At 50.6% G+C, this 12,235-nt stretch overlaps 1 protein-coding gene across 1 annotated transcript; it reads left to right on the forward strand.

Annotated features, from left to right (window-relative positions):
* Nucleotides 1-1,520: 1,520 nt before the first annotated feature.
* Nucleotides 1,521-3,143, forward strand: PCBP1 (poly(rC) binding protein 1). The gene has a single exon (XM_062209591.1). It carries the CDS (start codon nt 1,689-1,691, stop codon nt 2,757-2,759), a length of 1,071 nt encoding a protein of 356 aa, XP_062065575.1. The 5' UTR covers nt 1,521-1,688; the 3' UTR covers nt 2,760-3,143.
* The last annotated feature ends 9,092 nt before the right edge of the window (nt 3,144-12,235 follow it).

A 12,235-nucleotide genomic window follows, 5' to 3' on the forward strand; every position in this document is an offset into this window, starting at 1 on the left:
CACATTTCGGAGCTATTTGCGTTCCCTGTTCCAGTTAAAGAGGGTGGGGAACTCGTTAAAATCGGTCCACCAAGCGTCGGACCAGCCTGCGGGACTTCATCCCGAGCGGTCATAAGACCAGCGGCGCGGGGAGGGCCCAGGGCGGGGGTGCGCATTCTAGAGCTTTCGGGCCCACCCCGATTTCTCGTTGGCGACGGATCGAGGCCACGTGTCGCCATTTTGTGTTCAGAAAACATGGCGGCCGCCCGCGTGGGGAAGGGGGGCGCGGTGGCGCGCTACGTTAGTCTTTTTCCCTGAGGTCTCTTGATGAACGCGGCGCACACCGTCTTTCCTCGTCCGGCTTAGCCAGAGGAAGAAAGGCAGGGGGCAAAAACCCTAACTCGGACGCGCCAGCGTCTCGAGCGACATTTCCTTTGCGCAAGCAACGGCAGGAGAAGCTGCCCAAGATGGCGGGCGCCGCCGCCGGGGGCCGCCCCCGGAGAAGCGGGGCGCGGCGGCCGCGCGGAACGGAACGGGCTGCAAGGCAGCCTCGCGGGCGTGGGCCGCGCGCAGAAGGCGCAGAAACCCCCCGAAGCCCTCGTCAGCGCCCGCTCAGGACAGAACCACACCATTGTTTCAGTGTCTGACGAGGCTGCTGCGGTGGAAACGACACAAGGGCAGGAGGAGGGGTTTCTGCGGGTTTCACCGACAGAAAGTTGCAAAATGCAAACAAAGCATTATGTAAATGGACGCCATTCTTTTTTTAAGGCCACGTTTCCAGTATGCCCTACAAACGGTCCGCAGAGCCCAGACTCAGGCCGCGGCGGGGGTGGGCTTCGGCCTTTCGGCTCACCGGCCGCCGCCGCGGGGCTGGGACAGGGGTGGGGGCTGGAGCGGGGCGCCCGGACGCCGGGGACGAAAGGCCCCCACGTGCCCGCCCGCGCCCGCCCCTCCAGCCTCGCCTCGCCGCCCCTCCCCCCCGGAAGACAGCAGCGGCCCCTCCCGTCGCCCCCACCCTCGCGCACGCGCCCTGGCCACCTCACGCGCACGTTTTAAACCCGCGGCGTCCCGGCAGCTGCCTGCAGTTACCGCCAGGGCTGCCCGTGTCGCTCCGGACAGAAAACTCCTTTGCTAGGGCAGAAAAATAAAGCATGTCCTTCATACACAACACCAATATTTCCAGTCATCCTCCGGTGCCGTTAGCGTTAATAAAATTCACGGTCATTTTAAAACTTTGCCGGACTCACACTTTCCGTTCCCCGTGTGCTTTATTGTCACTACCGCAGCGTTAATTTTTTTTTTTTTAAGTACCGCGTGGGGCTTGGCGCAATCTTGTGACCTAAAAACCACGGGTCCTCATTTTTTTTCAAGGGGTCCTGCGCAGCAAGCACTTCCGGGGTCAGAGGGTACGCGGGGTTGAAAGCGGGCTTCCCGCCCCGCCCAGACCGCCGAGGCTGCCGCCGGAGTCGCCACCGCCGCGCCCTCGCCCACCCGCCCGCCCGCCGCTCCCGGCCCCGCTCGCCCCCTCCGCCGCCGCCGCCCGCCCCTGCGACGACGCCGCGGCCTCCCGCCCGCGCCCGCTCGCTCCCGCGGCCCTCGCTCGCCTCGCGCCGGCAGTTTTGGGCCTACACCTCCCCTCCCCCCGCCAGCCACCAAAGACTTGACCACGTAACGAGCCCAACTCCCCCGAACGCCGCCCGCCGCTCGCCATGGATGCCGGTGTGACTGAAAGCGGACTAAATGTGACTCTCACCATTCGGCTTCTTATGCACGGAAAGGAAGTAGGAAGCATCATTGGGAAGAAAGGGGAGTCGGTTAAGAGGATCCGCGAGGAGAGTGGCGCGCGGATCAACATCTCGGAGGGGAATTGTCCGGAGCGAATCATCACTCTGACCGGCCCCACTAATGCCATCTTCAAGGCATTCGCTATGATCATCGACAAGCTGGAGGAAGATATCAACAGCTCCATGACCAACAGCACGGCGGCCAGCCGGCCCCCGGTCACCCTGCGGCTGGTGGTGCCGGCCACCCAGTGCGGCTCCCTGATCGGGAAAGGCGGGTGTAAGATCAAAGAGATCCGCGAGAGCACGGGGGCCCAGGTCCAGGTGGCGGGGGATATGCTGCCCAACTCGACCGAGCGGGCCATCACCATCGCGGGCGTGCCGCAGTCTGTCACCGAGTGTGTCAAGCAGATCTGCCTGGTCATGCTGGAGACGCTCTCCCAGTCTCCGCAAGGGAGAGTCATGACCATTCCGTACCAGCCCATGCCGGCCAGCTCTCCGGTCATCTGCGCGGGCGGCCAAGATCGCTGCAGCGACGCTGCGGGCTACCCCCACGCCACCCATGACCTGGAGGGACCACCTCTAGATGCCTACTCGATTCAAGGACAACACACCATTTCTCCGCTCGATCTGGCCAAGCTGAACCAGGTGGCAAGACAACAGTCTCACTTTGCCATGATGCACGGCGGGACCGGATTCGCCGGAATTGACTCCAGCTCTCCAGAGGTGAAAGGCTATTGGGCAAGTTTGGATGCATCTACTCAAACCACCCATGAACTCACCATTCCAAATAACTTAATTGGCTGCATAATCGGGCGCCAAGGCGCCAACATTAATGAGATCCGCCAGATGTCGGGGGCCCAGATCAAAATTGCCAACCCAGTGGAAGGCTCTTCTGGTAGGCAGGTTACTATCACTGGCTCTGCTGCCAGTATTAGTCTGGCCCAGTATCTAATCAATGCCAGGCTTTCCTCTGAGAAGGGCATGGGGTGCAGCTAGAACAGTGTAGGTTCACTCATAACCCCTTTCTGCTGTTTTCCCATGATCCAACTGTGTAATTTCTGGTCAGTGATTCCAGGTTTTAAATAATTTGTAAGTGTTCAGTTTCTACACTTTATCATCCGCTAAGAATTTAAAAATCACATTCTCTGTTCAGCTGTTAATGCTGGGATCCATATTTAGTTTTATAAGCTTTTCCCTGTTTTTAGTTTTGTTTTGGGTTTTTTGGCTCATGAATTTTATTTCTGTTTGTCGATAAGAAATGTAAGAGTGGAATGTTAATAAATTTCAGTTTAGTTCTGTAACGTCAAGAATTTAAGAATTAAAAATGGATTGGTTAAAATATGCTTCATATTTGAAAAAGCTGGGAATTGCTATCTTAAACTCTTTGTTGGTGCTTTTTTTTCTTCCCCTTTTAGCGGTAGGTGTTTGGAGGGAAGCGGGAGAAGGGGGGGCCGGGCCGCGGTCATTCTCTCCAGCTCTTCTCACCTTATGGGTAAGATTCCATTCCCTCGGTGCGGCAACAAAGGAACCCCAGGCAGGTTGGGCCTGCTTCGGGCTGTTTTGCCCCACCCCCACCCCCAGTGACATCTCCCAAGTTCCAGAGAGAGGCCTCTGCCCATTTCTCTGGTAGCAAAGCAGGTTTTCTCTGATGGAGAAAGTGCCCATTCAGTAGGACCTCCGATGACTGGCAGAGCGCCCTCGCCCTCTAGCCAGTCTCCCTACCCCCCATCTCACATGAAAAACTTAGCCAGGAACAACAACAAAAAAACTGAGGGGGGAGGGGAGGGAAGGGAAGGGGTGGGTGGGTGGGGAGGGAGGGAGGGAGGCCAAGGCCGTGGGCTGGGGTGGGAGGAGGGCAACAGCTGCAGGCTGGTGGTGGGGAACCAGGGGTCTTTGGTTGCACATCAGGAGCATGTGGGACACACGTGGAACATGCACCTGTGGCAAGCAGCCTGTCAGGCTGTTACTACACCTGCCAAGTGGTGTATCCAGAAACAAAAGAGGCCCAGTTTCTAATTCTTCAGCTGTGTGCAGTGCTCGAGAATCATGGCAGGAAATAATCCTGCCTAAATGGGGCAGGAATATAGACATCCATTGACCACAACCTAAAAATGACCTGGGTGTTAGAAATGTGGCTTCCTGGTGCCCATCCCAAAACTAGTCACAGAGCTTCGTTTTTAGCCAAAGACCCTGAGGGACTAAGGTTTGAGGGCTGCTGGTCTCTGTAAAAGTGGATGAGGGAGATCTTGCTGGGAAGGCCTGGCAGTCTAGTCCACCCCTCAGAGACTAGGCTGGGTCTGAAGAAAGAAGAGTTTTTGCTAAGCAAAGCCAATACTAGAAACAAGCAAGACCATAGACAATTAGGTTCCAAGATGGGAAGTTCAAACCCAGGCTCTGCGGGAGATCACTAAGGGCAAAGCGGAATTCCTGAGGGAGGGGAGAGTGTTATCCCGTAAATGTTTTGTTGAGGCTTCTCTACCGGACGGCTGCTCCTTCCTCCTCAGCTACAGGCTTGGTTCTGGGAGCCCCTGGAGGTAAGGTTGGGGTCTGCCAGTCTACACACCCACCATGGGGTCAGGCAGGCAGTCGCTGACAGGAGCCCCCATTCTGGAATTAGACGTGCATTCACATTTGACTCGGCCACTTTCCTGGGCCTGTGAGCCCCTCTAAAGCAGAGCAGTGCTCAGAGCACAGTAAACGTTGATAGGCTTTACAAAAGGCCACTTGGGGGTCATGGGGGTTGACCAGAATATCTCCACAAGAGATACCATAATTTTTAGGGAACCAAACAATGCATGTTAAATGCTGAGCTGAGGGAAGAGTTGGCTGAGGGCTGGAGACAGGTGGGGGGCGGGCTTAAAGACAGAAGTGGGTACAGTGTCTGCTGGAATCAGTGAACACAAAGCAGGGCAAGGGTAGACAATGAGCTTGAACTCTCAGACACCAAGCCAGATAGTCTAAAGAGTTGCTGAAACTTGTCAGGTCAGGCGGTTTATGCCCCCACTGGACAGGAGGCCTCAAATTTTCCTCAACCTGCTCCCACCAACACCTCTTAAAGGAGCAACGGTGTAAATTTTTTAAATAGTTAAGGCTAAAAGGCAAAAGGTCAATTTCAGCTTGAAGAGAAATGACAGGAACAGCTATTAGAACACTACCTCAATTCCTAACACAAGTGATAAATGAGGTGATGAATATGCAAATTACCCTGATCTGATCTTTACACATAGTGTATCTATTGGAATGTCACACTCTACCCCATAAATGTGTAAGTCTGTTAATGTGTCAGCTTAAAAATGTTTTTTAAGAAAACTACATGAAGAAGCAGCAAGCCCTAAGATGGGTTGGAAAGTGAGATCAATAGGAATGCAGTACAAAGGGGCCAGTGACAGTAAGAGAGCCTGAAAGTGGGTGCGGTGGTCAGAAAAGATGGCAGAAGGGAGAGCATGGTGACATATGTGGAAGTAGAATTTACCCAGTAGCAAGAAATGGGAGAGAAGCTATAGGGAAGTGAGAGTGACATGGAGCCAGATGAGTAAGGGGGGGAGAGGAGGTTGAGATTGAGTTTCGAGGTATCTCCTTGGGCCAGGGACCTAGTTGTCTTGGTGACTGTAATCTACTGCCTGGAACAGACGGGCTCAGTAGATATTTGTAGAATGAACACAGGAGGGGACAGGCGGTAAAGAAGACCAAAGGAACAGTTGAAGCAGTGGAGAGAAGCCAAAGGGGGAAGATGCAGGGGTGCTAGAGTGCTGATAATGCTGAAGAGTTGAACAGACTGATCACCTACAATGTGCAAAACACTTAGACCCTGTGATGCTATGGTACACGTGGAAAATGTCTAGTAGCTGATTGCAGTTAGAGCAGGACACGTGGTAAAGGGAGGAAAAGTAGCCAGAAGAAGGCACAAAGTCATTTGAGACTAAATTATCAACAGCCTTGACTGGCATAATAGAGGCTTTGAGCTTCATTCTGAAAACCACGGCTCTCCAAATGTTTTCTGAGGTACACACCTTCAATAATAAGCCTTTGACCTGGACCCTTATTACATGTTTATAAATTCTATATATGTATACCAATCATTATGCTTGTTTACATACAAGCAGAATTCTAGATACCCACAATATAAAACAAAAAGTGAAATGTTCACATTTAAATTTTAAAAACTAAATTTTCATAGTTTTGTTTAATCCTCCCCCCAGTCATTTGGGAGACCAAAGGAACACCAGGGAAGACAGTGTCAATGGAATGGGTATGCCTGAGGAACAATATTGTAAGTGTTGGGGGAAGCCAGATTGCAGAGAGGAGGAGGGCCTGGGAGGTAAGGAAGTGGAGACAGGGTGTGGACCGCGCAGATACTTGGTGCGGTGGAGGGAAAGAAAGAGGGAAAAACCTGAAGGAAGAGTGAGGGGAAAGGCAGATAATAAGGAGCTACTAGGAGGCTGAAGGTTAAAAATACAGCAAGAGAGGCCTGAATGGGAGAAGTTCTTGGAGCAGTGAGCGTGGCCTCTGGGATTTATCCCACTTTATCCCCACTCCTATCAGGTGGTGCGGGTCAGAGCTCCACACATTTTCCCTTGTCTTTGGGCACCTGCTATGCTTCTCTTCACAGGCCCATTCCCCCTACCTGATGTTAGGCCACAGACACTGCCACAGTCGGAAGGAGCCTGGACAGGTTCGCAGTCACAGAAGTTTGTGTCATGGGCTTAGAAGGCTCAGCTGCCTCCAGCCCCCACCCGTGCCCTTGTCCCACCCAACATGCATGTGCTTACATAGTGCACGCGCACACATGTACACCACCCACGCCCCCCACCCCTGCCGGCTGGCAGTTTGGGCTCACCACTCGTGGGTTCCCCCAGAGCAGCTACCTGCTCTCTGACCTGCCAAGGAAGCCATATTCAGCAAGAGCTTGGGTTTGCTACTGTTGGCTACCCCCAGTGGTAAGCCACGTATATGCCCAGGCCTGCCACTCCTACCAATGAGGCAGTACCAGGAGAAGCCTTTCACTATCAAGTCTCCCGTCACCTTGCCTAACCCGGCTACCTGGGGGGCTTCCTGAAATTAAAATCTGACCTCCTCTCTCCCACCCAGAGTCTAAAGGTCTGAGCTTTCCAGCACTGCGGACACTGCTCTCTCCAGATCTGTTCCCTGCCAGTCTCTTGGCTGCCTCCAGCCTTCCAAGCAGAAACACTTGCAGTTCCCCGAAAAGTCGTTCTGTTTGGACATACCTGTTTCTCATTCTGCCCCTGGCTGCGCCCCTCCCCCTTGCCTGCCTGGGGTCCGGGGGCTCCTAATTGGAGCATCAACTACTACTATCACCAATCACCGGAGGATCTGGAGGCCTGGCTCTGGCGTCGGTCCCCTGGGTGGTCTCAGACAAGTGGGTCTCTCTTTGTGGGGCTCAGTCATTCATCTGAGAGTGCTGGGGGGATGATCGTGATTGTCTCCCTGCCTTTGTGGGTATCCATTCCCGCCCCGCCTTAGGGCTGACTGTGACCCACAGGCCACTGTGAACCATTGAGGAGAGAAAAGCAGAAGTTAACAAAACCCGGCAGTGAGCCGGGGCCCAGCTTAGCATTTGGGTACTACCAGTGGGTGCTCGGTTGAGGAGGAAGCAGAAAGGAAGGCACTCTAGAGAGATCTCTAGATCATGCCTGTCACTCGAGACCTGGTGGGGAACAGGAGAAGAGAAAGTGGAAAGCACCACACCAGCAGCCAGCATCACTAGTCCTCAAAGCACAGCCAAGCCCTTTCCGGTCCTCAGGGCCTCTGAGGGCACAGCGCAAGTGGCTGCGACCTTCTCCTCCCCTAGGGGAGGCCAGGCCAGGCTGATTACTCCTCCAGACATTTGCCCCCAGGCTGAGTGACCTTGGCTGGGGGCTGAGGCCACTGCATTGCTATGACAGCAAGCACTACCGGGTTCCTGACAGGCCTCAGGGAGGCCCCCAGCAGCGTCTCCAGGAATGACTGACACCCATCAACTGCTTATGCACAGTGTGCGAGGCGCTGCTGCAAGCACCCAGATGAACTAACTCACTGGTTTCTCACGGCTCTGTGAAGTCCGTATGTGGTTGATGCCACTTTACAGGTGAGAAAGTTGAGGCCCACGGCTATGAAGTCACATGTCCCAGGTTACAGATAGTCAGCAGCAAGGCCATTTTTTGGCTACCAGCAGTGGGGCTCCCAAGCTGCTGTCTTAACCACTTTTTTGGACTGTCTAGGCTAGAAAAACTGCCCCTGGGAGAGCCTAAATGAACAGTCTGCACACAGTTTTATTTTGTCTGTAGTAACTTTTCTTGCCAAACTTTTCTATTAAGAAAGCAATATGTGTTTTTCCAGAACACATATGAATGTGTAGTACACATGGAAATCAATATTGTTAGCATTACTATCCTTTATCCCTTGTTTTACACAAATACACTAGGTCATACTACTCTTTTTTAATTAATTTATTTATTTGAAAGAGAGAGAGAGAGAGAGAGAGAGTGCTTCCATCCTTTGGTTCACTCCCCAAATGAACACAACAGCCAGGCTGAGCCAGGCCAAAACCAGGAGCCTGGAACTCCATCTAGGTCTCCTACATGGATGGCAGGGGCCCAAACACTTGGGCCATAGTTCACAGTTTTTCCAGGTGCATTATCAGGGAGCTGGATTGGAATAAGAGCAGCCAGGCCTTGAACCTCAAGCCGGCACCCTCATGGGATGCCAGTGTTGCAGGCAGTGACTTAACTCTCTATGCCACAGTGCCAGCCCCTCTTTAAAATGGGGTCCTATGCCACACACTCATTTATATATGCTCTGTTTTCTTTTTAATGAGATTCCATTCATAAAATCCACCATTTTAAAAGTACATCTTTAGTGGGTTTTAGCATATGCACAAAGTTGTATTATCATCACCACTCTCTTAGACCATTTTCATTACCCCCAAAAGAAAGCCCTGTACCTGTCACGAGTCACTCCCTGAACTTCCTCACCTCCAGGTTCCACCCTCGCGCCCCTGCCAAGCACTAATCTATTTTCTGTCTTAATGACATTGCTTGTTCTGGACATTTCCTGTGCGTGGAATTGTGCCCTACGTAGCCTTTTATTTCTGGCTGCTCTCTTTTAGCATAAGGTTTTTACATATTCATCCATGCTGTAGCAGGTGTCAGTACTTCTTTGCTTCTTGTGGCTGAAGATACTCATTCAAATATGGTACGGTCATGCAGTACACAGTGTGTAGAAAGCAGGATACGACCACATCCCATTATGGTTCATCCCTCCAAGGGCTGATGGACCCTGGGACTGTTTCTCCCTTTGAGCCATTATGAATAATGCTGCTACAAACATCCATGTCCGAATATGCTCTCATTTCTCTGGGGTGTAGGCATGGGCTTGCCGTTAAGTGTGTGTCTAACTTTTTGAGGAACCTGCCAAACTGTTTTCACGGTGGTTGAATTATTTTACAGTCCCACCAGCAATGTATGAGGGTTCCAGCTCTCCACATTGTGTTCTCTTTCTTTCTTTCTTTTTTTTTTTTTTTTAAAGAGTCATCTTATATTTATTTGAAAGGCAGAGTTACAGAGAGAGGGAAGGAGAGACAAAGAAAGAGAGATCTTCCATCCACTGGTTCACTCCCCAAATGGCTGCAATGGCCAAGGGTGGGCCAGGCCAAAGCCAGGAGCCAAGAGCTTCTGGGTCTCTCACAAGGGTGCAGGGGCCCAAGCACCTGACCCATCTTCCACTGCTTCCCCAGGCCATTAGCAGGGAGCTGGATCGAAAATAAAGCAGCAGGAATGGGATTCAAACCGGCGCCCACATGGGATACCATCACAGGTGGTGGCTTTACCAGCTACGCTACAGCACCGGCCCCTCAGTTTTCCACATTTTTGACAATACTTTGACAATACAATTCTTTTTCTTCCTTTCCTTTCTTCCTCCCTCCGTCCCTCCCTTCCTTCATTTTTCACAATAGCCATCCTGGTGAGTGTGAAATGAAGTTTTAACTTGCATTTCCTAGTTGAACATCTTCCCGTTTACTTATTGGCCATTCATTTATATGTCTTCTTGGAGAAAAATCTTTTCAAATCCTTTGCCCATTGAGAAAACTGGGTTTTCTTTTTACTGTTGGTTTGTAAGGGTTCTTCATATACTAGGGACCTTATCGATTTATAATTTGCAAATATTTTCTCCCATTCTGTGGATTGTCTTTTAAGTTTCTTCATTGTATCCTTTGAAGCACAAAAGTTTTTCATTTTGATGAAGCCCAATTTATTTTTTCTTTTTTCTTTCTTTTTTTTTTTTTTTTTTTTTTTTTTGGTTTCTTGTGCTTTTGTTGTCACATCTGAGGAACAATTGTCTAATGCAAGGTCATGAAGATTTATACTGATGTTTTCTTCTAAGATTTTTATAGTCCCAGCTCTTACACTATAAAATTTTAGAAGAAAACATCAGTATAAATCTTGGTGACCTTGGGTTTAGGTCTTTGATCCATTTTGAGTTAATTTTAGTATATGCTGGACAAGTCCAAATTTATTATTTTGTATATGGGTATCCAGTTGTACATTTTTTTAAAAAAATCCTTTTATTGTATTCTATGCTTTAATTTATTTTCATTATATTTGAAAGTCAGAGAGACAGAGATCATCCATCTGCTGGTTCACATCCCAAATGCCCACAGTAGCCAGGGTCTCCCAAATGAGTGACAGCGACCCAAGCACTTGAGCCCTCATCTGCTGCCTCCTAGGGTGCTGGTTGGTAGGAAACTGGAATTTGAAACACAGCTGGGACTCAAACCAGGCACCTTAACACAGGATGTGGGCATCCCGACCAGCGTCCTAGGGGCTGTGCCAAACATTGACCTCTAGCATATCCTGTTTTTTTGTTTGTTTGTTTATTTATTTTTTATTTTTTGACAGGCAGAGTGGACAGTGAGAGAGAGAGAGAGAGAGAGAGAGAGAGAGAGAGAGAGAAAGGTCTTCCTTTTGCCATTGGTTCACCCTCCAATGGCCACTGCGGCCGGCACGCTGTGGCCGGCGCACCGTTCTGATCCAAAGGCAGGAGCCAGGTGCTTCTCCTGGTCTCCCATGGGGTGCAGGGCCCAAGCACTTGGGCCATCCTCCACTGCACTCCCTGGCCACAGCAGAGAGCTGGCCTGGAAGAGGGGCAACCGGGACAGAATCTGGTGCCCCGACCGGGACTAGAACCCGGTATGCCGGCGCCGCAAGGTGGAGGATTAGCCTATTGAGCCGCAGCGCCAGCACATATCCTGTTTGTTTGTTTGTTTGTTTTTAATTTCTTTTTTTTTTTTTTTTTTGACAGGCATAGTGGATAGTGAGAGAGAGAGACAGAGAGAAAGGTCTTCCTTTTGCCGTTGGTTCACCCTCCAATGGCCGCTGAGGCCGGCGCATCGTGCTGATCCGGAGCCAGGAGCCAGGTGCTTCTCCTGGTCTCCCATGCAGGTGCAGGGCCCAAGCACTTGGGCCATCCTCCACTGCCTTCCCGGGCCATAGCAGAGAGCTGGCCTGGAAGAGGGGCAACCAGGATAGAATCCGGCACCCCAACCAGGACTAGAACCCGGTGTGCCGGTGCCGCAAGGCAGAGGATTAGCCTGTTAAGCCACGGCGCCGGCCCTGTTTTTTAACTTAATAAATTGTGAACATTTTCACTACGATAAGAACTACAATTTTATAATGCTATTTCTTTGTTAGCCATGTATACTCCATAACATTAATGTAATTTACTTAACGTATCCCCTATTTATGGATCTTTAAGTCATTTTAAATTTTGCTGTCTTAGATAATAGTATGATGAATATACTTACAAATATTTCTTAAGCTACATCTCTGGTTGTTAGGATGAATTATTCCAAAGAGGAAATGCCAAGCTGAAGGGCAGTCAAGGCTTGAGGCATGTGTTACCATTCACTGTATGGCATCAGTTCTCAAACCTTTTGGTCTTAGGACTACTTTAACAGTCTCAAAAATCATTGATGGGCATGGCCATCGTGGCTCAGGGAGTTAAACACTACTGGGGCTGCTGATATCCGCTATCAGGCAAGTTGGAGTCCCAGCCACTTTCTTCCCATCCAGCTCCCTGCTAATATGCCTGGGAAGCAGTGCATGATGGTCAAGTCCTTTATTCCCTGCCTTCCATCAGGAGACCCAGATTGAGTTTCTGGGTCCTGGCTTCAGCCTGGCCCAGCCCCAGCTATTGTGGACGTTTGGGGAATGAACCAGAAGATGGTAGGTCTCTCTCTCTCCATCTTTCCTCTTTCCCCGTCACTTTGCCTTTCAAGTCAATATTTTAAAAAAATAAAAATTAGAGAATCCTGAGAGAGGTTTTGTTTATATTGGTTATTTATTTCTTTTTTTAAATATTTACTTATTTATTAGAAAGAGTTACACAGAGAGAGAAGGAGAGGCAGAGAGAGAGAGAGTTCTTCTATCCGCTGGTTCACTCTCCAGATGGCCGCAAAGGCTGGAGCTGCACAGATC

The sequence above is a fragment of the Lepus europaeus genome, chromosome 13, assembly GCF_033115175.1.
Source record: "Lepus europaeus isolate LE1 chromosome 13, mLepTim1.pri, whole genome shotgun sequence".
Classification (NCBI taxonomy): Eukaryota; Metazoa; Chordata; class Mammalia; order Lagomorpha; family Leporidae; genus Lepus; species Lepus europaeus.